The sequence below is a fragment of the Chelonoidis abingdonii genome, chromosome 5 (genome assembly GCF_003597395.2).
Source record: "Chelonoidis abingdonii isolate Lonesome George chromosome 5, CheloAbing_2.0, whole genome shotgun sequence".
NCBI lineage: Eukaryota > Metazoa > Chordata > Testudines > Testudinidae > Chelonoidis > Chelonoidis abingdonii.
This window is the reverse complement of record NC_133773.1, coordinates 22,059,610-22,082,544: the sequence shown is the minus strand read 5'-3', so window position 1 is coordinate 22,082,544 and position 22,935 is coordinate 22,059,610. Positions and strand designations below refer to the sequence as shown.

General features: G+C 44.4%; 1 protein-coding gene across 6 annotated transcripts in view; it reads left to right on the top strand.

Moving 5' to 3' along the window:
• FAM13A (family with sequence similarity 13 member A) overlaps positions 1-22,935 on the top strand; it is a 239,073-nt gene that overhangs the window by 37,689 nt on the left and 178,449 nt on the right. For all 6 annotated transcript variants that reach the window (XM_032767562.2, XM_032767545.2, XM_075066152.1 and 3 more), the window contains one exon: positions 1,871-2,051. In XM_032767562.2, coding sequence (XP_032623453.1) covers positions 1,871-2,051 — 181 coding nt within the window. The remainder of the gene's footprint in view (positions 1-1,870; positions 2,052-22,935) is intronic.

Here is a 22,935-nt window from a genome sequence, read left to right as displayed (position 1 = left end):
GCGGCTGATCAGAGCTCTCTACGCTGGGGCAAACAGAAATGTAATTCAAAGTTCGCTGGGGTGTTTCCTGTTTACCTGCCCGCTGCATCCGAGTCAGATTGCGTCCAGAGCAGTTAGGGTGCCCCTGTGGGATATCGGCCAGATGGCCGAAGGCCAATAACGTTGATTTCCATCCACACTAACCGTAATCCGATATGTTAATATCGAATTTAGCGCTACTCCTCTCGTCAGGGTGGAGTACAGAAATCGATTTAAAGAGCCCTTTATATCGATATAAAGGGCGTTATAGTGTGGACGGGTACAGCGTTAAATCGATTTAAACGCGTAGTGTAGATCAGGCCTAAGTGTTATTCAGCGTGAGCAAAGGTTACAGAATTGGACCTATATGAAAGTATACTTCAAGGAGTATTTGCCAAAACATATTCCAATAACAGAATGTTAAAATTGTCGTTCAGGAACTATACACCACCTGAACCATCATGCAGTTCTTGCTCGCTCTATAGATCATTCTTATACAATTCGGTTTTTTGGGCTGTACTAAAACAAATGACCAAGAAAAAGGGGGTCAGAGTTTAAAAAAAAAAAAAGTTGTGAAAAGTCTAATGTACATTTTTATGAATGTGTTTATTAGCTTTTCTTATGGTACTTCTTGCTATGGCATTTGAACACTTCACAAGCACTAATCAAATATCGCTGGAGCTAATCATGAGGAGGGGAACTGAAAACCAAAGATTGAGGGAGGGATAGGGTAGCACAGAGACCTTCTGCGTACAGCCACAGAGCAAAGGGACTGGGAGAGCTGCAGCATGATGCAGTATCCAAGACCCATCCTCTGGGATTGGGAAAGAGCCCATGGACTGGATGAGCCGGAAAAAGCGGTAGAGTAAATTAGAGAAGTATGGAACAAAGAAAGAGATGTTGTTGTGACTAGTGAAAGAAGAAAGGGGAGAAGATAGTCAAGTACAGTAGAGAGGGGGAGAGGGGAAAGGGAAATCGTAGCCCCTCCCCGCTCCCAATAAAAGCCCTTAAGAAAAGATGTGGTGATATGTGGGAAGGAAAGTGTAGTGAAGCCAAGAAGAATAACACAAAGGTATGAACATGCAAATAAATCCAAGGCCAAATAACCCGTACAGAATAAACTACAGCGAGGGTGGCTCTGAGTGTTGTGATGGCAGTTTCGCTCTGGTTAGTCCTTAAGCTCAGGGCCAGGTTTCTCATTAGGCACAGGAGGGCATGTGCCAAGGGGTACCAGCATTCTAGGGGCACCTAAAAGTTAAAAGAAGGTTAAAAGTTTCATTTTTTACAGAAAACACGATACGGTCAGTTGTAAGGTGGGGTGGGGGGGCATTGAAGATGCTGTGCCTGGAGGTTCCTGAGTGTAAATCCAGTCCTGCTTCAGTTGAGAGGTTTCAGGCAAGTGTTTCAAGCCTCGATTATTTTATTGCTCAGAATGCATTTAGTGTCCCGCCCAAAGAAATTTCAGTCTAATAAGATGAACAGGAAGTTCCCATATACAAGTACCATGGGTGCACTGTTTGGAGAGGTGGATTAGAAAAAGACAGGCTGATTGAATGGTAAAAGTTTGTTTTGAGGCAGGATTTGTGGGCAGAGGTGTGTCGCACAGGCATAACTGCACCGAGTTTAATTGAGTTAATCTGGATTTAATCCTGTGTAAATAAGGGCTGGTCTGCACACAAGCTTGCATCAGTTTCCGATTTAGTTATTTCAGTGCAGGTTTGTGTGGAGAGCAGCCCTTACACAAGAATCTGATCCTACCTATTTAACTACTTGAGTTAATGTCCATCAGTAAATTGGAGGTGATGAAGGATCGAGCTCAGAAACCATGTTCTCCTTCCCCTCTTCTTCCCAGATCCTAGAAATGATGCTGAGAAGGAGAACAACTTGAAAGAACTCATAAAAGAGCTACCTGATGCCAACTACTGCCTGCTGAAGTACTTGTGTCGGTTCTTGACCCGAGTTGCTGAGCATCACATGGTGAACAGAATGAACATTTACAATCTGGCCACCATTTTTGGACCAAGTTGTTTTCAGTAAGTTCGTGTGGTTTTTTTCCCCCTCCTTTCTGTCACTTCAGCTGAGCACATTTTGAAGCAGGTGGCAAGAGACACAGCTCAGAATTCTCACCGTTTCCGTTGATCCTATAAATTCCCTAAACAACGGATGCAGACTTTAAGGGTAACATTTGGGGTTTGGGTTGTCCTTTTGGGGTGGAGGGAGGGAATTTGTTGGCATTTTGAGACACTTTTTTAAAGCAGTTTGTTAGGTGATGTAAACAGGAGAAAAATGGAGCAGAAAATTCCCCAAATTTTTAGAAGGAAGAAAGTTGCATCTACACAACATTCTTTCTTTTCTTCCACACACCATGGAGACTTCTCTGCACAACATCTAGAGAGAGGGCATTTAGGGAAGATGGCATCACAGGGCAACTGGTGGATGCTGCCTGGTCCAGGCTTCCAGGTGGCAAGACATGCAAACCCTCTTGATTTAGGAGTGTGTGATCCAGATCCAATGGTGCTGTGGCGCTGATGGGAGCTGTGCTCCTAGAGGGCCCAGAGACCTATCTGGAGGGATGGGGCTCTGCAGAGAGCAAGTGGGAATTGCCACGAAAATTCATTGATTCTGCTGTCTGCTTCGTTTTGGTCCAGACTCCTCCTCCTTTCTGGAGGCAAGGATGTAATGGACTCCTCCAGGGCTAATGCGAACTTCTGCGTACGTTGTGAGGGAGCTTCAAATCGTAGTGGCCTGCACAGAGGTGCAGAGTTGCTTCCTACTCACTTGTTCTTACAGCCATTAACCTCCATGATTCAAAATCCCAGGTGGTTGTCAGAACAATGATTATTTTAGATAACTGCACTGTGTTAAGTGATGATCGTTCTCAGTCAGTGCTGCCTGGACATCTGCTGGGAGAGCAATACAACAATACACAGACAATCCAGGAAGGTTTTGGAGAGTGTTGGGGACAACTTCCTGGTGAAATTACTGGAGAAACCAACCAGGGGCTGTTCTTCTCTTGACCTGCTGCTCACAAACAGGGAAGACTTGGTAGGGGAAGTAGAAGTGAGTGGCAACCTGGGCAGCAGTGACCATGAGATGGTTGAGTTCAGGATCCTCACAAAAGGAAGAAAGGAGAGCAGCAAAATATGGACCCTGGACTTCAGAAAAGCAGACTTTGACTCTTGTAGGGAACTGTTGGGCAGGATCCCCTGGGAGGCTAATATGAGGGGGAAAGGAGTCCAGGAAAGCTGGCTGTAATTTAAAGACGCCTGATTGAGGGCACGGGAACAAACCATTCTGATGTGCAGAAAGAACAGCAAATATGGCAGGTGACCAGCTTGGTTTAACAGTGAAATCTTCAGTGAGCTTAAACACAAAAAGGAAGCTTACGAGAAGTGGAAACTTGGTCAGGTGACTAGGGAGAAGTATAAAAGTATTGCTCGAGCATGCAGGGGTGAATCAGGAAGGCCAAAACACAACTGGAGTTGCAGCTAGCAAGGGATGCGAAGGGTAACAAGAAGGGTTTCTACAGACATGTTAGCAACAAGAAATAGGTCGGGGAAAGTGTGGGACCCTTAAGGCATGGGGGAGGCAACCTGGTGACAGATGATGTGGAAAAAGCTGAAGTACTCAGTGCATTTTTTCCTCAATCTTCACAGATGAGATCAGCTCCCACGCTTCTGTGCTGGGCAACACAGTATGGGGAGGAGGTGAGCAGCCCTCAGTGGTGAAAGAACAGGTTAAGGACTATTTAGAAAAGCTGGACATGCATAAGTCCATGGGTCCAGAACTAATGCATCAGAGGGAGCTGAGGAAGTTGGCTGATGTGATTGCAAAGCCATTGGCCATTATCTTTGAAAAGTTGTGGTGATTAGGGGAGGTCCCGGACAATTGGAAAAAGGCAAATATAGTTCCCATCTTTACAAAAGGGAAGAAGGAGAACCCGGGGAACTACACATCAGTCAGCCTCACTTCGGTCCCTGGAAAAATCATGGAGCAAGTCCTCAAGGAAACCATTTTGAAGCAGTTGGAGGAGAGGAAGGTGATCAGGAACAGTCAACATGGATTCGTCAAGAGCAAGTCATGCCTGACCAACCTGCTTGCCTTCTACGATGAGGATAACTGGTTCTGTGGATATGGGAAAGCAGTGGATGTGATATATCTTGACTTCAGCAAAGCTTTTGATACGGTCTCCTACAGTATTCTTGCCAGCAAGTTAAAAAGTATGGATTGGATGAATGGACTATAAGGTGGATAGAAAGCTGGCTAGGTCATCAAGCTCAACGGGTAGTGATCAACAGCTTGATGTCCAGTTGGCAGCCAGGATCAAGTGGAGTGCTCCTGAGGCTGGTTTTGTACAACATCTTTATTAATGATCTGGAAAATGGGATAAATTGCACCCTCAGCAAGTTTGCAGATGACACTAAGCGGGGGGGGAGAGGTAGATGTGCTGGAGGGTAGGGATAGGATCCAGTCTGACCTAGACAAATTGGAGAATTGGGGAAATCTGATGAGGTTCAACAAGGAGAAGTGCAGAGTACTGCACTTAGCATGGGTGAATCCAATGCACTGCTTCAGGCTGGGGACCGACTGGCTAAGCAGTAGTTTTGCAGAAAAGAACCTGGAGATTATAGTGGATGAGAAGCTGGATATGAGTCAGCAGTGTGCCCTTGTTGCCAAGAAGGCTAACGACATACTGGGCTGCATTAGTAGGAGCATTGCCAGCAGATCAAGGGAAGTGATTATTCCCCTGTATTTGGGACTGGTGAGGCCACAGCTGAAGTATTGCGTCCAGTTTGTAGCCCCACACTACAGAAAGGATGTGAACAAATTGGACAGAGTCCAACGGAGGTCAATAAAAATGATTACGGGGCTAGGGCACATGACTTACAAGGAGAGGCTGAGGGAACTGGGCTTGTTTAGTCTGCAGAAGAGAAGAGTGAGGGGGGATTTGATCGCAGCCTTCAACTACCTGAAGGAGGGTTCCAAAGAGGATGGAACTCAGCTGTTCTCAGTGGTGGCAGATGACGGAACAAGGAGCAATGGTCTCAAGTTGCAGTCGGGGAGGTCTAGGTTGGATGTTAAGAAACACTGTTTCACTAGGAGGGTGGTGAAGCACTGGAATGGGTTACCTAGGGAGGTGGTGGAAACTCCATCCTTAGAGGTTTTTAAGGCCCGGCTTGACAAAGCCCTGGTTGGGATGATTTATTTGGTGTTAATCCTGCTCTGAGCAGGGGTGTGACGGGGTCTGCTTACCCTGCACTAGCCCAGACAGAGTTCAGCCCCAGGTATTGACAGCAGAAGTCCCGCCTCCCTGGCAAGACTGGGCATGCTCCAAGTGCTCTAGTAGTGTAAAGGGAGAGAGACCAGCTCATTCTGGGCTGGAGACTGCAGGGGAACAACCTGCTTGGGAAGCTCCTGTGGAGAGCCAGCCACAGCCTCTGACTATGCTGTGCACTGAAGCTGTTCACGGCCCGCCTGCACCCCAGTGACTGGAGCAGACCCTGGAGATGACTGGACCTGCTGAACACAGAGGACCCGATGTCTCATGGGAAACCCCAACACAGATTCTGGTAGGAAGTGACCTAGGGAGGGTGGCAGAGTGGTACCTGCTGCCCGAGAAAACTCAGCGTGTTTCGGTAGGACCCCCCCACTGAGTCAGTGGCAAGCCGCTCCACCACTGCTAGGGCCCTGGGTCGCGGCACGGTGGAGTCTGGTGGGCCCAAGTCCCACCTACCAGGGCTATCAAACCCTAACGTTATAGACTCTGGCCACTAGGCCATGCTACCTGGTGCCAAAGGGTTGTTTTGTAGAATTTGGCCATTAGGCCATGCCGTCCCACACCAAAGGGGGTGCTATAGACTCGGGTGGCGAGGCCACACTATCCTACACCAAAAGGAGTGCTATAGACACTGGCTGTTGGGCCATGCCGCCGTACACCAAAGGAGGTGCTATAGACTCTGGTCGTGAGGCCATGCCGCCCTACACCAAAGGGGGTGCTATAGACACTGACTGTTGGGCCACGCCCCCCTACACCAAAGGGGGTGCTATAGACTCTGGCCGTTGGGCCACGCCGCCCTACACCAAAGGAGGTGCTATAGACACTGGCTGTTGTGCCATGCCGCCCTACACCAAAGGAGGTGTTATAGACACTGGCTGTTGGGCCACGCCACTCTACACCAATGGGGGCGCCATAGACTCTGGTTGTTAGGCCATGCCACCCTACTCCGGAGGGAGTGCCATAGACTCTGGTCATTAGGCCACACACCCATGCACCAGAGAGGGTGCTATAGACTCTGGCCGCTAGGCCACGCCGCCCTGCACTGAAGGGCTGCTTTGGGAACTGTGACAGCCCACACTGACCTGACCCTAGGGGCATGGACCGTCACAAGGGGTTTGGACTAGATGACCTCCTGAGGTCTCTTCAAACCCTAATCTTCTATGATTCTGTGTCAGATTATTTTTGTTTGAAACTTTAACCAGCCTGTTTGTGGTGGCGACATGATGTGTTTGGTTTTCTTAGAGTTGAAGAGCTCATAAATAAACCTGAAAGTTACAGATAATCTTGTAATTTTTATAGTGTTAGTCTTCATTCATTACTGGAATCAGAAAAAAAAAACTCAGTACCATAGGACTGCAAACATTGGTTTATACAGAGTCACATATGTGAGTCACCATTAAGAAGCTAACGTTTAGCAGCACTTACACACAGGGATAGAAATGGTAATGAATTATGTGACTGAAGATTTTTATTGGAAAATGCTGCTTTGTTGAAACTGAAACTTTTCCTGGAAATTGGCTAGTTTCAATGAAACTTTCGTTGGGGAAGGTTTCTGAGGTCCGGGATGGAATTTCTGGTCAGAACACTCGCCTGGGTAATGGGAGACTCAGGTTCAAGTGTCTGCTCCGAATCAGGCAGGACTTGAAGCTGGGTCTGCCACGTCCCAGGTGAGTGCTCTGACCACCAGCCTCTTGGCTAGTTTGGGTTGGACGTGTCTTTGTTTTTTTGTTTTAAAAAAATGTTGAAAAGTCTTGGTTTTTTCTTTGATGTGCAGCGGGAATATATCTGAAATCTCAAAGCTTCGCAGGACAGGAAGAGTGCTGCCACCCAGCTCTAGAAATGGGTATCACAGCAGCTATGCAGGACATTGAATATTAAAAAATTTGTTCTTTTTGGGCTTCTTTTTGTCATTGGAATCTGTGGTCTTGCTCATTGATGAACAAGCAGAGAAGTTAATTTTTTTAACAAAGCAGAATAAAAAGCTTTACAAGAAGAAAATGAAGTTCTGCATTATAGCCTTCAACTCCTCATGACTCCTCGTTCATTTTCTTAATGAATGACTCTCAAGATGAAGTGTCCATCCAATGATGTATTTTGATGAGGAGGGAAGGAAAAGGTACCATGACCCACAGGTGGAAATGGAAAACTTCCAAAGAAAAGCAGATAGATTTGAAATCCATTGAAGTATTTGGTATGCTAGAGCTGAGGGATGTGCCTGGACACAGGGCAGACGGGGATGCCTTTAGCTTAGTGTGGATTAGATTTATTTGCTTAAAATTCTCCATCATTGCTGCCAGCTGCACTGTGGTAGCAATGGGGAGTGCTGGCAAATAGGTGGTGGCCTGGTAGCTACTGGCATTTTAGACCTGCTCTGAAAGGGTTGAAGGACCAGGTGGTTACAGTGCTGCTGTCTGGTCTGTACTAGAGTTCTGCTACTGGTGTTGGCAATGATCAGAATTTAGAGACAAAGGAAAAGTGAGTGTTATGCCAAGGAAAGTGAAGTGCCATGATTCTGTGCGTTTCCACCTTTTTATTCACTATTTCTCAAGTGGAAAAAAAGAAAAGATCAAAATACTAGGTCAGTGTAGTTCTCCGTGCAGAAAAGATAAAGCCTCTATGCCTAGTTACTGTTGTTTTGAGGTCAAAGTGACTGAGAGGACATGGGGCTGGTCTGTATTCATTTACAAATACTATATGTTACCCAGTGTTGGGGCTGGTAACAGTATGACTGTAAATGAGTTAGGAGAATGTTTTCTGCGTAGGCTGGTTTAGTTTAATAGCAGGACTGATAGGAAACTAACAGGAAGGCAACACAATGGCCCCAGATGAGCAACCTCTGCCTGAGCTATTAGCTGGGAAGTGCTAGCAAAGTAATAAGCCTTGTTTTGCCACAGCTGGGATCCAGAAGCTCAGAAGGACACTAAGCAATTCAGTAGTCCCTCTCTTGGGCAGGGTAGTCATTATCAGGGAACTGTCCCTTGGGAACAAATTGATACAGAGACATGCTGGAGGATCTGAAAAATCAAAACCTTCCTGGCCCCCTGCCACAAGGTGATGGGGCTTGGGTAAGACAGACACGCCTATCAGCTTGTTGTTATGCTTTGTTCCAGCTGCTAAAATTAAACAGTACTCTGGTTTGAGAAAAATGTCTGGTATTCACCGCTGATGCTAATCTCCCAAAGGTAAGACATGCAGATGCCGGTCCCCGTTGGCTTATTTTTCTTCTTAGCTTTTGACAGTTGGCTGCTATATCTTTACAAGATCGAGACATGTCAGAGAGAACAGATGTAGATTCTTTATTATAATAAGTCCACATTTATTTTCAACCCAAGAAAATTCTTTTAAGCATTTCATCAGACCCATTCTTCTAGTAGCATGGTGCTATTGAAGGAACGGTCCTCAGCTGTTCAGGGATCTGCTGGTAATAGGTAATTATACACTATAGTGAGGAGAAAGAGGTTCTGAACCATGAGCAATAACTCAGATTTCTTCAGCCCAGTTCTCTGGTTGTGTAAGTGCATGAAACTGAAAGTCAGTGGTATTGCATCCTGTTCAGTTCTCCTGGCTAGCATGGAAGGGGAACGTAGGACCAAGGCTCTGGCCTCACGCTGCCCTTCCCTGCCTTCTTTGCATCTAGTACCAGAGGCACCCCGGACGTGTCCTGTTTTTCAGCTCAGAAAGCGCTAAATGTCGGCTCGTGGATGGTCACTTGTGAGGGGTGCAGTGAGGAGGGAGGCTCCTTGCACTGCCTGTTCTCCTAGTCCCCCTTTCAGGGTTCTCTGGCTAACAGTACACTGTGTGTCACCCCAGGGTTTCTGTCCTGAACAAATCTATCTCATTCTGAAGTAGATGAACAAAATGTTGGTTCTTTTTTCCCCCACACAGAGGTTTGTGTTGGGAGGGAGAAACTCATGCATCCAACTGTAAGTGCTGATATAAGTTGTCCAGTGATGCTGGTTACATTGCTTGGAAATAGTACAGGAGAGTTTCCTAGTCTGATCTGTGGAGTGGAGCTTAGTTAGCAATGGGATATTTTCCTCTGACACTTCCCTTCTCCTTTAGCTTAGCTTGCCCAATCATCCCCTGAGCTCCATACTCCTGATCAGGCCTCTTCTACTTGGGAGGGAGAGGGTTCATGGAAGGTCTTCTACAGGGGCTGTGGTGCAGAGATGGAGCTGGGATGCAGCTGCACTCTGTTACATTTTACTCTGCAGAGTCTGCCGACAACTGAGTTGATATTCATACCTAAGTGAGTGCTGTTGGAAGGGTCCATTCCTGCATGTCAGCTAGAAAAGGGAATTTTGTGTAAGAACAGGATGGGTGGTGAATGGTGGCATGCTCCTGTGGGGATGAAGGGAGGAGAGAGGAGCAGCATGCAGGAATTGACCATGCATAGAAGTAGAGCATCTTGCCAACATGAGGATCTGCGGGGATTAGGAAATTCTTCCCTTTATGGGAGATGCATTAGACGGGAACTCCATAGGTGAGCTTCTTAGAATCACCTAGGTCCTCTGTATACCTCCCATGGGTATATCCATAGGAGGGCATGGTGTGGTCCCTTCAGTGTATGTCTGTTTTTATTTGGACAAGGCTATACCACATGCCATTGTGAAGCCAAGAAAAATATAATAAAAATGTAGGTTTCCTGGTCTCCCCCAAAGTCTTGTCTGCAATCGGGAATTGCTCCGATTAAGTAGTTGATGGAGCTGTGCTGGGACTGACCCCTAAGAGTAGCCAAGGGCAAACCGAGTTTTGCAGTGATTGAGCTAATCAGGTTTTACCCCGATTATGGGAAGGGATAAACCTCCATGAGCTCTGTCTGTGCAAACCCTTGCATGCCTTTATGCTTGGGAGTCAGCACTGATGCAGCTGTATCTATTGCTGAATAAGGATATTCCTGAGTTTGGGCAAAAACTAAGAGTTGCAGACATGCTGATTTGTCCACTGAGGAGTGGAGCTGGGAGGAAGAGGAGTTCAGTAAATCCTAACCACTAATTCCAGTTCCAGTATAGTCCAAAGTGAAATATTTAGTAAGAGTGTATTTTGAATTAGGATAATAAGGGATTTATTTTTGTAGCTCTGATTTGAATACTGTTTTTTGTAATACTCTCCTAGTTCCTCAAACATCTCTTCCATTTCTGTCAGTCCTACTTCATAATCTATACATCGCAGCAGCTGTTTGAACTGGTAGAGATTTTCATGTCCAAACCCTTGAACTTTTTCTTAATTTCTTCATGTAAAGATGGAGGCAGACTAGCAGCACTCTAGAAGCTCTAGCTCCCACAGGGCAAAAGAGAAAATTGCATTCTGACATGAACTAGGAGAATAGAAATAGCAGTTAAGGCATCAAAAGTTGCAAAACTGCCCCAAAGTTTATGCTACTAAAAATTAACAAATCCCGGAAATGCGATACTGGTGAGTAAATGATTATTAGATCAATCATGAGTGTTTTTTTACATTGTTGCTTTGCATGCTGCATGACAATTTCCCCCTCGCACCACTTCTTTTCTGTTGACACTTCTACAGTGCTCACTGACTACTGTTAATTTCCCAGTATTGATTAAGAGAGAGGTCAGTGAATGCTAAAGTGATTTCTAGTAGTGTCGATTACTTGGTGTTTGTTTCAGAACCTGTTTGTCGACTAACAATTTAAGGCCTTGATTGTTTTATGGATTATTTTACAGTAACATTTCTTATTTGAGTTTGATTGCATGGTAAATGAGTCCTGATTAACAATTTAATGGGGTGGGGTTTTTTAACAAAGCTATTAAACAATGAACAAGTCTCTCAGTGTTAGCAACGTGGAGATCCATTCTTATTAGTAAATTAAATGCTGTCCAAAACATTTGGTCAGAACAATGCACTGTGCTCATTTGACTTCCTTGTCTCCTTTGGAATGCAGTTGCGCATGTATTCGTGAACTGCCACAAAGTGTTGCAAAGTTTTAGCACCCGGTGTAAAAGATGCAGAAAGAGAGAGCCTTTAGAAAGATGTGCCCAGCTGAAACAAATAGAGAAAACCTTGCACAACAAACTAATAACTGGTTTATAAAATAAAATGTAGCCGTGGGCAGCATCTAGCCTTGAATATCAGGGCTGGTGGTGGCCTGGTGTTCGTGTCATATTCTACAATTAATAACAATAAAACCATGTAACTATGTAGAACTTGGCGTCTGGAAGGACATCCAAATAACTTTTTGAGCTGTATATAGGAATCTCTCTGTTCCTCAGTGGAGTTAAGCCATCTCCAGGGTTGAATGTGACAACTTTTACTATTAATGCAACAACCGACATAACCGTTTAGAACAGAGAACAAAGAAAATTACTCCAGCTAGTTGCAACTGACAGGAGACTTTGTAGGCAGAGTGGGCTGATCCAAAGCCCACTGAAGCCAATGGGAATCTTCTGTTTGGTTCAGGCCCATTATGATCTCGCTAATTGGAATATGGCTGAAATGCTGGGGATAACACTCGTGTTTCCATAGGATCCCAAAGAGCACATGTGATTATGACTGTAGGTTTGTGTGTCATCTGAAAGACAGCACAGTCCCTCTAACATCATGTTGGGACATTTCGTGTGTCTCCCAAAAATTCATTAAACAAAACATGACTTTTTAATTAACCACAGTGTCTTTCACTGATTCAGAGCAGCAGCAACAGCACAAATAAAGTGACAAAGTGAATTGTTCGGCACAGCGTGAGGGATCCTTATTTAAGCTACTTTATTTTGGGATGTTGTCTCCAGATTCCTTTCAACTGCAACTGACTGCCGTAGAAACTGTCCCACATCTGAAAGGTTTGCTTACCATGGTTTATAAGCTCTATGCTCCTTCCCTGTAATTTTGAAAGGATACACTTAGCCATTGAAACTCCACCTTGTTTATAAGCTCCACAAAACATTTTGTAAACTCCATAGTCTATGGAGTTTATAAACTGTGTAAACCAAATAGCCTTATTCAAGGAGTTTGGAAGTTTGACAGGGCAACATTTGTAAGCTCTGCAAGCCAAACAGCTTCTATTCTGGAAACTGCTCTATAGGAAGGTGTAATTTTATACCTTCCTCTGCCAGCTGGTAAACTGTGGTCCTGTATAATTTTTTCTTGAAATCATAGCTAAAAACACGTTTCTTTCTTTTATATCTTCTGATTTTTCTGCTTATTACTTTATTCTGCATTTGCATTACTTAAATCTGTAAATTGGTGCATGAAGATCTATATGAAAGCTCCTTTATGGAATGATGATGTGATAGATCATCAGGAAAGACAAAGCAGCCACAGTGATGAAATTTAAAATGGTGCAAATTGTGAGTACCTTTAAAAGCAGATGGATGAGATTTTAAAGCGCAGTATTAAAAGGCGTTGAATGTTGTTGCTTTTTCTGCTTGCTGGATATATGCCCTTTTGTGATGACAAAATGTCTTATTGCCTCAAGTGGAGGTTTATTATTGTGATGGACAAGAACATTTTTCTTTCTGATATTGTTGTTTTGCAGGTGGCTTTCATAAATAGGCATTGTGCCCTTTTCTTGTCCCTCGTGTATTTCTTCTTTGTTGATGGTAGCGGGAGAACATTTTCTAGTGGATGTGATAACTCTTCAGAAGAATTTTGTACATGTCCATTTGGTGGTTGTCATACATGGATTTTGATGCCTCAGGATTTTATAACACATCTTACACATTTTATAACGGGGAACAGAGGAAACTTACAGAGATCAAATGGGCAACAAATATTGGGTGTTTAGTCCAATTGCTATTGGTTCACCCCTACAAATGTTTGATTTCAGGAGGATTACTTGTGATGAATAGTTTTTTCAGGATCTGCCCCTATGAATATCTGAAATATTTCATATGGAGGATTACTGTGGGTTCTGAATAAGGGTCCTCCCCACCCCTGTACGGCCTAGTACTTTGTACAACTCTCAGTTTGTGCACCTGCAACTAATAAATTGCAGCCTACTTGAAACCCACTCACAGATGATAGTGTGGGGCTATGCATGTAGGAAAAAAACATCCGTTGGGGTTTCTTTTCTTTTTTAGTGAGACGTGTTCTTTTGCTTGGGCAGGTAAGTTTGAACGTTGACAGATGCCTTGCTAGGAATAGGGTTGAAGTCATGGCCAAACAACAGTTGTTTGACTTGTGATCTCTTGGAACTAGAGAGGGTGCATATTCTCCTGTTTCCCTGCTCCCACAATTCTCCTGCACGGCAACCCTGGCTACGGGGTTTTAGGCCAACAGTGAATTGCACCATTGCACAGACTGCACTTCTGCTTCATTTATTTGCCCTAGATAATTATTTCACCCACACGTCTAAATCATTAGTCTAAATCATACCCGAACGATGCCACGGTACAACTCAATTTGTGTGTGTTTAAGTAATTGTCTCTGGTTTACTCTCGCATCACTATGTCTGAAGAACGCAAGAACGGAAGAAACACATGCACCTTTACATATACTACTAAGTTGTAAACTACAAGACTTCTACATCTTAGGAAAAGTTTTAACCAGTGTATTCTGGAAACTCTCACGGAGAGTGCAATCAGCTACTTTGTTAGAAAGCTCCTGAATGTGTTGAATTTCAAAATCAAAATCTTGGAGAGCTAAACTCCAACGAAGAAGTTCTGTTGTTCCCTTTGGCTGTATGAAGCCACTTTAGCGCAGCATGGTCAGTTTTAGCTGGAAACCGCCGCCCCAAACGTAGCGTAGCTGTTTCCAGGGCGTACACAATTGCGTAGATTCCTTTCCACTGATTGTCACCAACCTACCACTAGTGGTTCCTCATCATGATAGTTCTTGCTGAGAAACAACGAGCAGATGGAAGTTGTGATCCGTCCTTCCTGCAATGAGAACTGCTACCTATACAGCTCAGATGACATCGGTGGTTACTAGGAATGGTTTGTCAAAGTCTGGGGCCCTTTACGCACAGTGTCAGACGTTAGATCCGGTTAAAGTTGGGTACAAGCCTCCTGAAACTTACAGTCCAGTTAACTTTATTTGCCTGGGTCTTTTTGGACAGTGGTACGGCAGGTGGCGATGGCTAGTAGTGTGTACAAATCGCCTGTAGACCCGGCCAATGGCCTAAGAAGGATGGACCTGTTCTTTGACTTTGAGTGACGGGCCTTTTGGATTTACGGCCCTCCACCTTGCCAGAGTAGGGATCCTTATGGTTCTCGACCACACCCTGGGTGTCCAGGATACGGTTCACTCTGGTTTTGGCCGATTGCACTTTTTGCCTTAACAGTAGTTCCTGACCTTGTCTGATCATACGCTCAAAACGACCTTTATCCATGGTGTGTCTATAATAGTGTCTCAGCCGGGATCAGACAGGAGACTGAAAAAATGGCCACATCATCGAGGTAGGCAACATGCTAATTCTCCCAGTCTCTTAGCATACATCTAGCGCGACCGCCGTGGAAGGTGGCAGGGTGCATTTCGCAGACCCGAGAAAGAAGTCATTCACAATCATACACCCCCGCCATGGGTTGATCGAATGCTGACCCTTTCCTGTGCAGGTTCATTTAGCGGTAACTGCTTGCCAGTACCTCCTGGTTCAAGTCTATTCATGAGATAACTGGGCATCGTCCCAAGCTTTTCCAATAGCCTCATCGGTGTGGCAGGTGCAATTGCGATAGTTGTCGGATGAGTTTACCGGCGATTAGCTTTACAGGTAGTCCACCGGAAAAGCGTATTTTTCCCCATCTGCGTTTAGGTACCAGAACCACTGGAGATTGCCATAGCACTGTGTAGATGAGCCGCATACTACTTATCCCATACTGTAGGCATGTCTGGATCTCACCATTCCATAGGCAGCTGTGCATGGAGGGGACACCCGGTAGGGTCGGTATCTCACAACTTGGGTGAAGCATTACCTGTGTCAATGGAGTGGTATGGCCGTGTTCAGTCGCGTCTGGAGGGCTGAGAACATGGTGCGAACTGGTTGCCACAGACTCCTTGATGTTGTTGCCAGGCTGCAGAGTTTCAGGTGGTAGAGAGGTTTACCTTTCCACGCCACCGGGTCGTTTCTATATTCCTGTCGTAGTAGACACCGTCAGGCGCGCTCAGTGTTCATCTCTCCCTGGCACTGTATAACTGACAAACTTAAGGCCAACATCTACACACCGGGATAATATCGAATTAGCTAAACTCCCGGTCTCATAAAATGATTTATAAAGTCGATCGTTTGAGCGTCCACACTAGCGCACGTTACTTCGATAGTGCCTGTCGTCCATCGGTCCCAAGGTAGGTACGTCGAGTTTTCTAGGCAGGGGTATGCACGTGAGGTAGACCTTCCATCAGCTATCCTCTAGTTCCCGATGTCCTCCCCGCCCTTGGAATTCCGGGTTGAGAGGGCCAGCTGGCCTGATGGGGCCAGAATTATTGTGCGGTGGTTTCTAGGTCAGCCCACACCCTCCCTTGGTGAAAGGGCAGCAGAAACGATTCTGCGCACCTTTTTCCCTGGGTGACAACTAACTGAGGCAATATCGCTCTAGCAAGCAATCATGGACCTGAGATCAGTAACGCTATCCTGACACGTTGTCAACACCTCCACATCTCTCGTGCTGTCCCTATAGTGAACATAACTGCAAAGGGCAGGAGGAGAGTAGGAGGCCAGCTATGTACAGAGTCGGCGGCAGACGAGACAGCGATAGTAGACATGGACGTCGTGAATTCTCTAACGCACGGACCCCAGCGTTTGGAGCTAACGCTCGTAATTGGCTGCGCAGGTTCTACACCATTGGCACGGCCGATTTCATGGCGCACGGGAAACAAGCACGAGCACCTGCGTGAACCGCATAGTTTGCGAGGTTGGGTGCGATTCACAGTGGTCGGAAATCTCATTTCGAAGATGCGCTTAGTAGAGCTTTTTTGAACTTTGCTGACAATCGCTAGATCTGTCCTGGAAACAGCCATATGAAATCCTAAGGTGCAGAGCGCAGCCTGCATCAGTGGATGAAGTGAGTGGGCAATAGTCCTCCACTTGGCAGAAGCTTGGCACGCCAGATTACCAGCTAACGGTCAGTCGGAATCAGCATTGAGAAGTGGGGCAACATCGTAACAATGATGGGGGAGTAGCTGTGATGAGCTCGAAGTAGCCAAAGCAATCGACTATAAGCCTGCCGACTGCTATGCAAAGGTTTGGTGACTCTGGGGAAACGTGCAAGGTGATAGTGGATGGCTTAGCTGTCAATGAGGATAATCACCTAACTGGTGGGGGGGCAACGATGGAAGCCCATATCCATCTTGGCCCCAGAGCACCAGGGCAACCCAGTACGTGAACCGCAAGGGTACTTTTCAATGGGCTGCAGACACCTCTGGTCGGAACCAGGGAATATTTCAACCAACAAATCCACATTGGGATGGCCAGGAAGGTAGTCAATGAGCGCTCGTCGTATTCAGAAGCACACGGTACTCTGTTTGACAACGGCTGCAGAGTCCAAAACTTCCCTCCCTGACTTTGAAAAATCCGGTTTTCTGATTGGTCCTCTGGTCAGGTGTTTGGTTCCCTTTGTTAACCCTTTACAGGTAAAAGAAACATTAACCCTTAGCTATCTATTTATGACAGACTTGTGATCTCTTGGAACTAGAGAGGGTGCATATTCTCCTGTTTCCCTGCTCCCACAATTCTCCTGCACGGCAACCCTGGCTACGGGGTTTTAGGCCAACAGTGAATTGCACCATTGCACAGACTGCACTTCTACTTCATTTATTTGCCCTAGATAATTATTTCACCCACATCTAAATCATTATACCCCCTGGTAGATTGCCACGGTACAAACTCCAATGTGTGTGTGTTTTAAGTAAATTGTCTCTGGTTTACTCTTGCATCACTATGTCTGAAGAACGCAAGGAAACGGAAGAAAAGGTGTGGAGCTAGACCGCAATGTAACTCTAATAGTACAAATGAACCAAATTAGCTTTTCAACTTCTGTTTACTGAGAAGAATAAAATCTCTGTGTAAAAAAACAAAATGGGATTTTAATATTTGTAATGGGTGAGACTCGGATTTGTTTTCCCCCTCTACAATTTGTCAAGCATTTCTTGGGATTCCAGAATGGAATGTATTGATTGTGCGAAAGGGCTGTTTGCTGTACGAAAGCCAAGGATCCAAACTGTGCTTTTGGTTTATTGCTTAATTTCCAAAAGTTAAAAATGTGACGAGAATTTCAACAGGGGTTATTCATTTGAATTGTAACTATTTTGGCTGCTGGTGACATGTTACGTATACAGACATAGTGCACAGACTATTAGAATGAAAGTAGAGGGACTGAATCTTTCAAACTAGAATTGTCGTATAACTTTTAGCGTTGGCCCAAAGTGCCTTTCAGGCTATGTTTGGTTACATTTTGTCTCAGGCCCTACTGCTCCTGCTCCTGCTCCTGCAATGAGCTCTACACATCTGAACTGTAAGATTGGGTTCAGGGTATTCATTAAAAATGATACCTTAGAGCATGAATTGGTGTAATAGTCACTATCACAAATTAAGCTTGGAATATAACTCCCGTTATGTACAGTGCGATTGACACTTGTTGAAACTTTTTTGAAAAACTTTCCTTTTGGGGTGAAACTCTGTAGGAGCTCACTCCAGATCAGGGCTGGCACCAGCTAAGGAATCAGGTGCTTGGGGCAGTCAATAGAAAGGGGCGGCATGTCTGGGTCTTCTGCGGGAATTCGGTGGTGGGTTCCTCAGTCCCTCTCTTCCTCTTCGAGCTGCCAATGAAGAGGAAGAGAGGGCGTGAAGGACCCGCTGCCTAAGAGCCGATCGGCTTTTTTTTTTTTTCCCCTGCCTCTTGGGGCGGCAGAAAACCTGGAGATGGCACTGCTCCAGATTTTTTTTTTTTGTTTTGGTAATTTTGGGTTTGAAGAAAGCAATTTAAGCCATTTTGAGCCAGTGAAGAATAAAGGAAATACGTTTTTTAACTAAAATATATAACTGCTCTTTTTTTTGTTGACTGGTAGCCCAAAATCACTTAGGCCTGGTCTACACAGGGGGGTGAGGGAGGTATCGATCTAAGTTATGCGACTTCAGCTATGTGAATAACGTAGCTGAGGTCGACGTACTTAGATCTATTCACCGTGGTGTCTTCATTGTGGTGAGTTGACTGCTGCCGCTCCCCCGTCAACTCTGCCTGCACCTCTCACGGTGGTGAAATACAGGAGTCAACGGGAGAGCACTCGGGTTGATTTATCACATCTAGACTAGACACGATAAATAGACCCCCACTGGATTGATCGCTGCCCGCCGATCCGGCAGGTAGTATAGACATACCCTTAGACAAAAAATTTAAAGGAGGCACATACCTAGTCCTCAAAGAGGAATAGTTATTGTCAACTGTGAAGGAAGAAAATTCTGAGTTTAAAATAAAATTACAAGAGTTGAAATATTTGCTTGTGAGCATAATGAGTAGGAAATGTCTAAGACTTTTGCAGAGTCTAAGGAAGTCTTGATATAATGAAATCCAAATGCTACAGATATGGGTTACTTGATAAAATCGCCCAGCCAGGAGTAAAATTCTGGTCCTACAGCTCCAAAGCACAGGCCCTTAATGCTTGAGCTAAAAAAAGAACGTGTTATCAGGCAGTAGAGCTAGGCCCAAGATCCTATGTGTGGGCCAGCACTAGAGCCAGACCTACATACAAACATCATTTTGTCACAGCCAGGCATGAGGGGATTTCTGAACATTTGTCCTGCCTTGCTATGGGTTGGACTGGAATTAGTCCCTGGTGCTGCTTGGGAAGAAGCGTTGTTGATTTTTCCCGTGTATTTCTCCACAAAGATGTGACCAAAGGGTATGATTTCCCTTCTCTTGCTAGACTCAACACTAGTCAGGACTTTAGCACTGCCGCAGCTACAGCAGCTCACTCCTCTGGTCCCCACTGTACATGTTCAGCAAAGTAGGATTAAGCATTGTTTCTGCTCCCCATTGAACGGCTCATCAGTGAGGTATGAGGGGAGCCTCTGTAGCCACTCCTTCTCCGTGATGCTACTGGAGCCTTCATTGAGATGGGCAGGGCTCACAGGGATTTTCCTCACAGGGCAGGGATCAAAAGGAGTCTGTTTCTGGACATATTGCAAAGTTGGATGGATGTCAGTAGGAGGAGAGGAGAAGTAGAAATAATGAATGTGAGTGGGGGAGTTTTAGGGAGTCCTCTTTGTTTCTTTTTCCCATTCACAAAAATACCAAGTTTTGGGCATTTAATTTCCTTATTTCAGTGCTATGTTGGGGCAGTAAACTGCAACATGGAAAATACCAGAAAATGAAAAATCTAAGATTCGCAGAGATGTCAAATCATTCCTATTTCACATATCTATAGAATAACTATTATTAATTAGGCAGTTACATTTACAATTTACTACACAGTTGGAGTAACGTGGAGGAGGTAATGTTATTCTGAGGGCCTTAACTTTTAATATTGTCTCACTTTTTTCGTGTATAAATTAAGTTGCCATAATATAATTGTTGGCATCTGATTATTAGTTACAATACTATAATCCTGTAAGATGCTAAGTGAGTTCTGGAAAAGTTGTTCTTGAGCGAAATGGGACTGAGTCAAAAACCCATTGAAGTCAGAGGAAAGATTTCCATGAACCTCCGTAGACTTTAGATCAGACCTAGTGTTTGCCCTCTTTGGGGAGTTCCAATAGTGCAAGAAGTTGTGACAGGGAAACCAATCGTGTGGCCAGCTCTGTTGTAGATTCTGAGTGAGAACAACATAACCTGAGGCAAAGCCTGAAGATTTATCATTTCTAAAGCATTCCAAAGTTAGTTCTAATCCCCAGCAATGTAGCATTTTAGCATTGTTACCTAAGTGGAGGTGTTAGTTTTTTTGTTTATTTGTTTATATTCTGTGAGTGGATTTACTGTTTTTGAAGGTGAGAGATGAATATTACTGGCTGGAGATTAAAGTTTTCACGTTAGTGCTCAGTCGTTGACCTGTAACACACCTGTTCCTGTAGACCTAGGCTGCTTCCTCAGACTACAGGCTGCCTCTTGTGTGTGGTTAGGTGTTAGTTTTGTGATGTGAACCCACTACCAGTGTAATTTTCACTCATAACCTCATCCAAACTAGGCTATCATGGCCTTAGAGGCAGTAATAATGTTTTAGGGAGGGGAAACGTTCCCGAAAAGTAATTTGTGGGGTTTTTTGTCTTCTACTGATCTCTAGGTTAAAAATGCTCAGTTTACAAGTAAAGAAACGTTTACTTTTCTAGCTGTCAGCTCTTCAGACTCACCCTGCAATCAGAGTCATGTTTTATTTCCATTATGTGCGTCAGCACCGCTAAAAAGGTTCAAGGCCTCTGGTTACAAGGTAGGGCAAGCTAGGCCCCTGGTCACACCTGTTGTTGGACTTACAACTCTGTTGTTGGACTTACAACTCTGTTGTTATTGCATGATGCCCTCGGTGATCTTTCAGTTGTGGTGCAGAAGTGCCAGTGATTGGATTTTAGTAAATCTGATGATGCATGAAATGGAATAGAATTCAGCTCATTCTCTCTTAGCTGAAGGAGGAGCAGAAGTAAAGTGCAGTAAAAACATTATTTTTCTCACTATTGTTGGCAGATATGACTCTGAATGCTTGAAAGGAACAAATAGTTGTCGTTAAGAGTAGAATTGCGTTGTAAAATTGTGTGTCTATGTAAATAAAATGTCTGGAATGTTTGTAGAGTGTTAGTGGAAATCTGAAGTAATGTGATAGCCAGTGGGAATGAACATAATTGATTCAATAGAAGTCTAGCACACTACTACTTATAATTCAAATTATTAATGTTAGACATGGGATGATAACACCAAAATTGCACCCAGTCGTGTTCCTAAGTAACATGAAAATATTTGCAGGTGTGCCATTCCTCTGGTGCATTTTGTAGGCTATTGCATATCTAGGTAGATTATTTTTTATATTTGCCCCACTTGTTGAGTTTCTGTTGCACAATTGGGTTTCAGTGGTAATTATCAGATATCTATTCTATCACTTGACCTCCTGTATATGAAATGAACTGGTGACTAGTAAAGATTGCAATGCCACTCGTGGAGATGGTGTTACTGTGTCAGCATAATGGGCCACTTACATCAGTGGGAGGCAAATTTAAGTGTAGATGCATGCACAACTGGGGCAATGCAAGGCAGCTTTTGTTGACATAGCTTAGTAGTCTAGACCAGGTCTAAGACCAATCAGAGAGACTATAAAGGCTTCAGCCAACTCTAGGCCTACATATCAACTGAGAGTCTCTCAGGCTTAATGCTGGTGGAACGTTAATAAAATTGCAGTAAAATATATAGTGTTTGGACTTTTCTAAATGCTGGTGAACAGATGACTGTAATACTCATGCTAATCTCTGTATTTCTCCTACTGAGAGTAATATCTGTCCATGTGTGTTATGTAACTCTCATATGTCTGGGACAGTCTCCATGATAATGAGTCATTGCTGAGTTTTGGGCACACCACTTAGATGAGAGAGTGGTCAGTTGATGCCCATTAAAAAGCAGCATGTCCAGAGGAAACTCCTTGAGTCTCAATACAATAGGTAGCAAACAGCTTACAAGCCTTACAGGACAATGCAGAAGAGGGAACTCCCACACAGGATGACTTCACCGAAGAATTATCTCATGGACTCCCCCCATCATCTTTTGCATCTGTGAGCACTGGGGTCAGAACAGTCATATGGCAGGGTTTTGGGGTAAAAGCTGACTAATGGAAGGAAACAAGTTTCTTTTTACCAGACTGGATCCTACAAGGCAATGACTTTGTCTGCCAGGTAAAGGACCCTTGGCTGCCACAGCTGGGGTAAGCCTCAGAAGCTGAACCTATAAGACTTCGTTACTTTGATCAGAAGTTTTATAAAATAATAACCTGAGTTTATCTTTGTGTGTCTCTTTAGTATTCTTGTTCAACTGTTTCTTGCTACATTTTCATTTAAAATGAATAAAGTCTAGATAAGTTTGTTACAGGATCGGACTTAGTGTTGTCTTATTGGATAAAGGAGGCCAAGAGGAAGATATGGGGAGGAACGGATCGATGGTATGTGTTTGGTCCCTCGGGAACAGAGGAACTTGGATTTTCTGTGATATTACGGTGAAAGGGCTCTGATATCACGGGTACATTCACATTGTATCAAGAAGGACTGGGATTTTCAAAGGCACCGTTTACATTTGACATTAAGGCTGGCAAAAGCATAGGGAGTTATTAAACAGTGCAGTTGACTTTCCTGTTGTTGAACAGTTTGCCCTGAAGTGGAACCCAGTGTTGAGACAGCAAGGGGAGTGACAGAGACAGGATGTTATTCCTCTAATGTTTCAGTGTGTTTATATTGTACATGTAATAGCACTTTTGTGATTAGTCTGTTTCACCAGTATAGTTAGTCGAGTAGTTAGTTCCCCTGTTGTTTGTGTGGGTCTGTCACATTGCAACAGGAGAGAGAAAAACATTTTAAAAATAAGAAAATATTATTGTAAAACCGCAAAAATTATCAGAGAGAGACAAGGGCAGGGTTAATGCTGGAAACTACCTTCTACTAAGTTTTAATTTTTTTTTAAATTGACTAGATTACATGTTGCTGCTGTCCTTTTAAATGTTTGCATTTTTGTTCTTTTAAGTGTCCACTTATAAATAGTCACTCTTTGACTCTTTTGTCACTCTTTTAAGTGTCC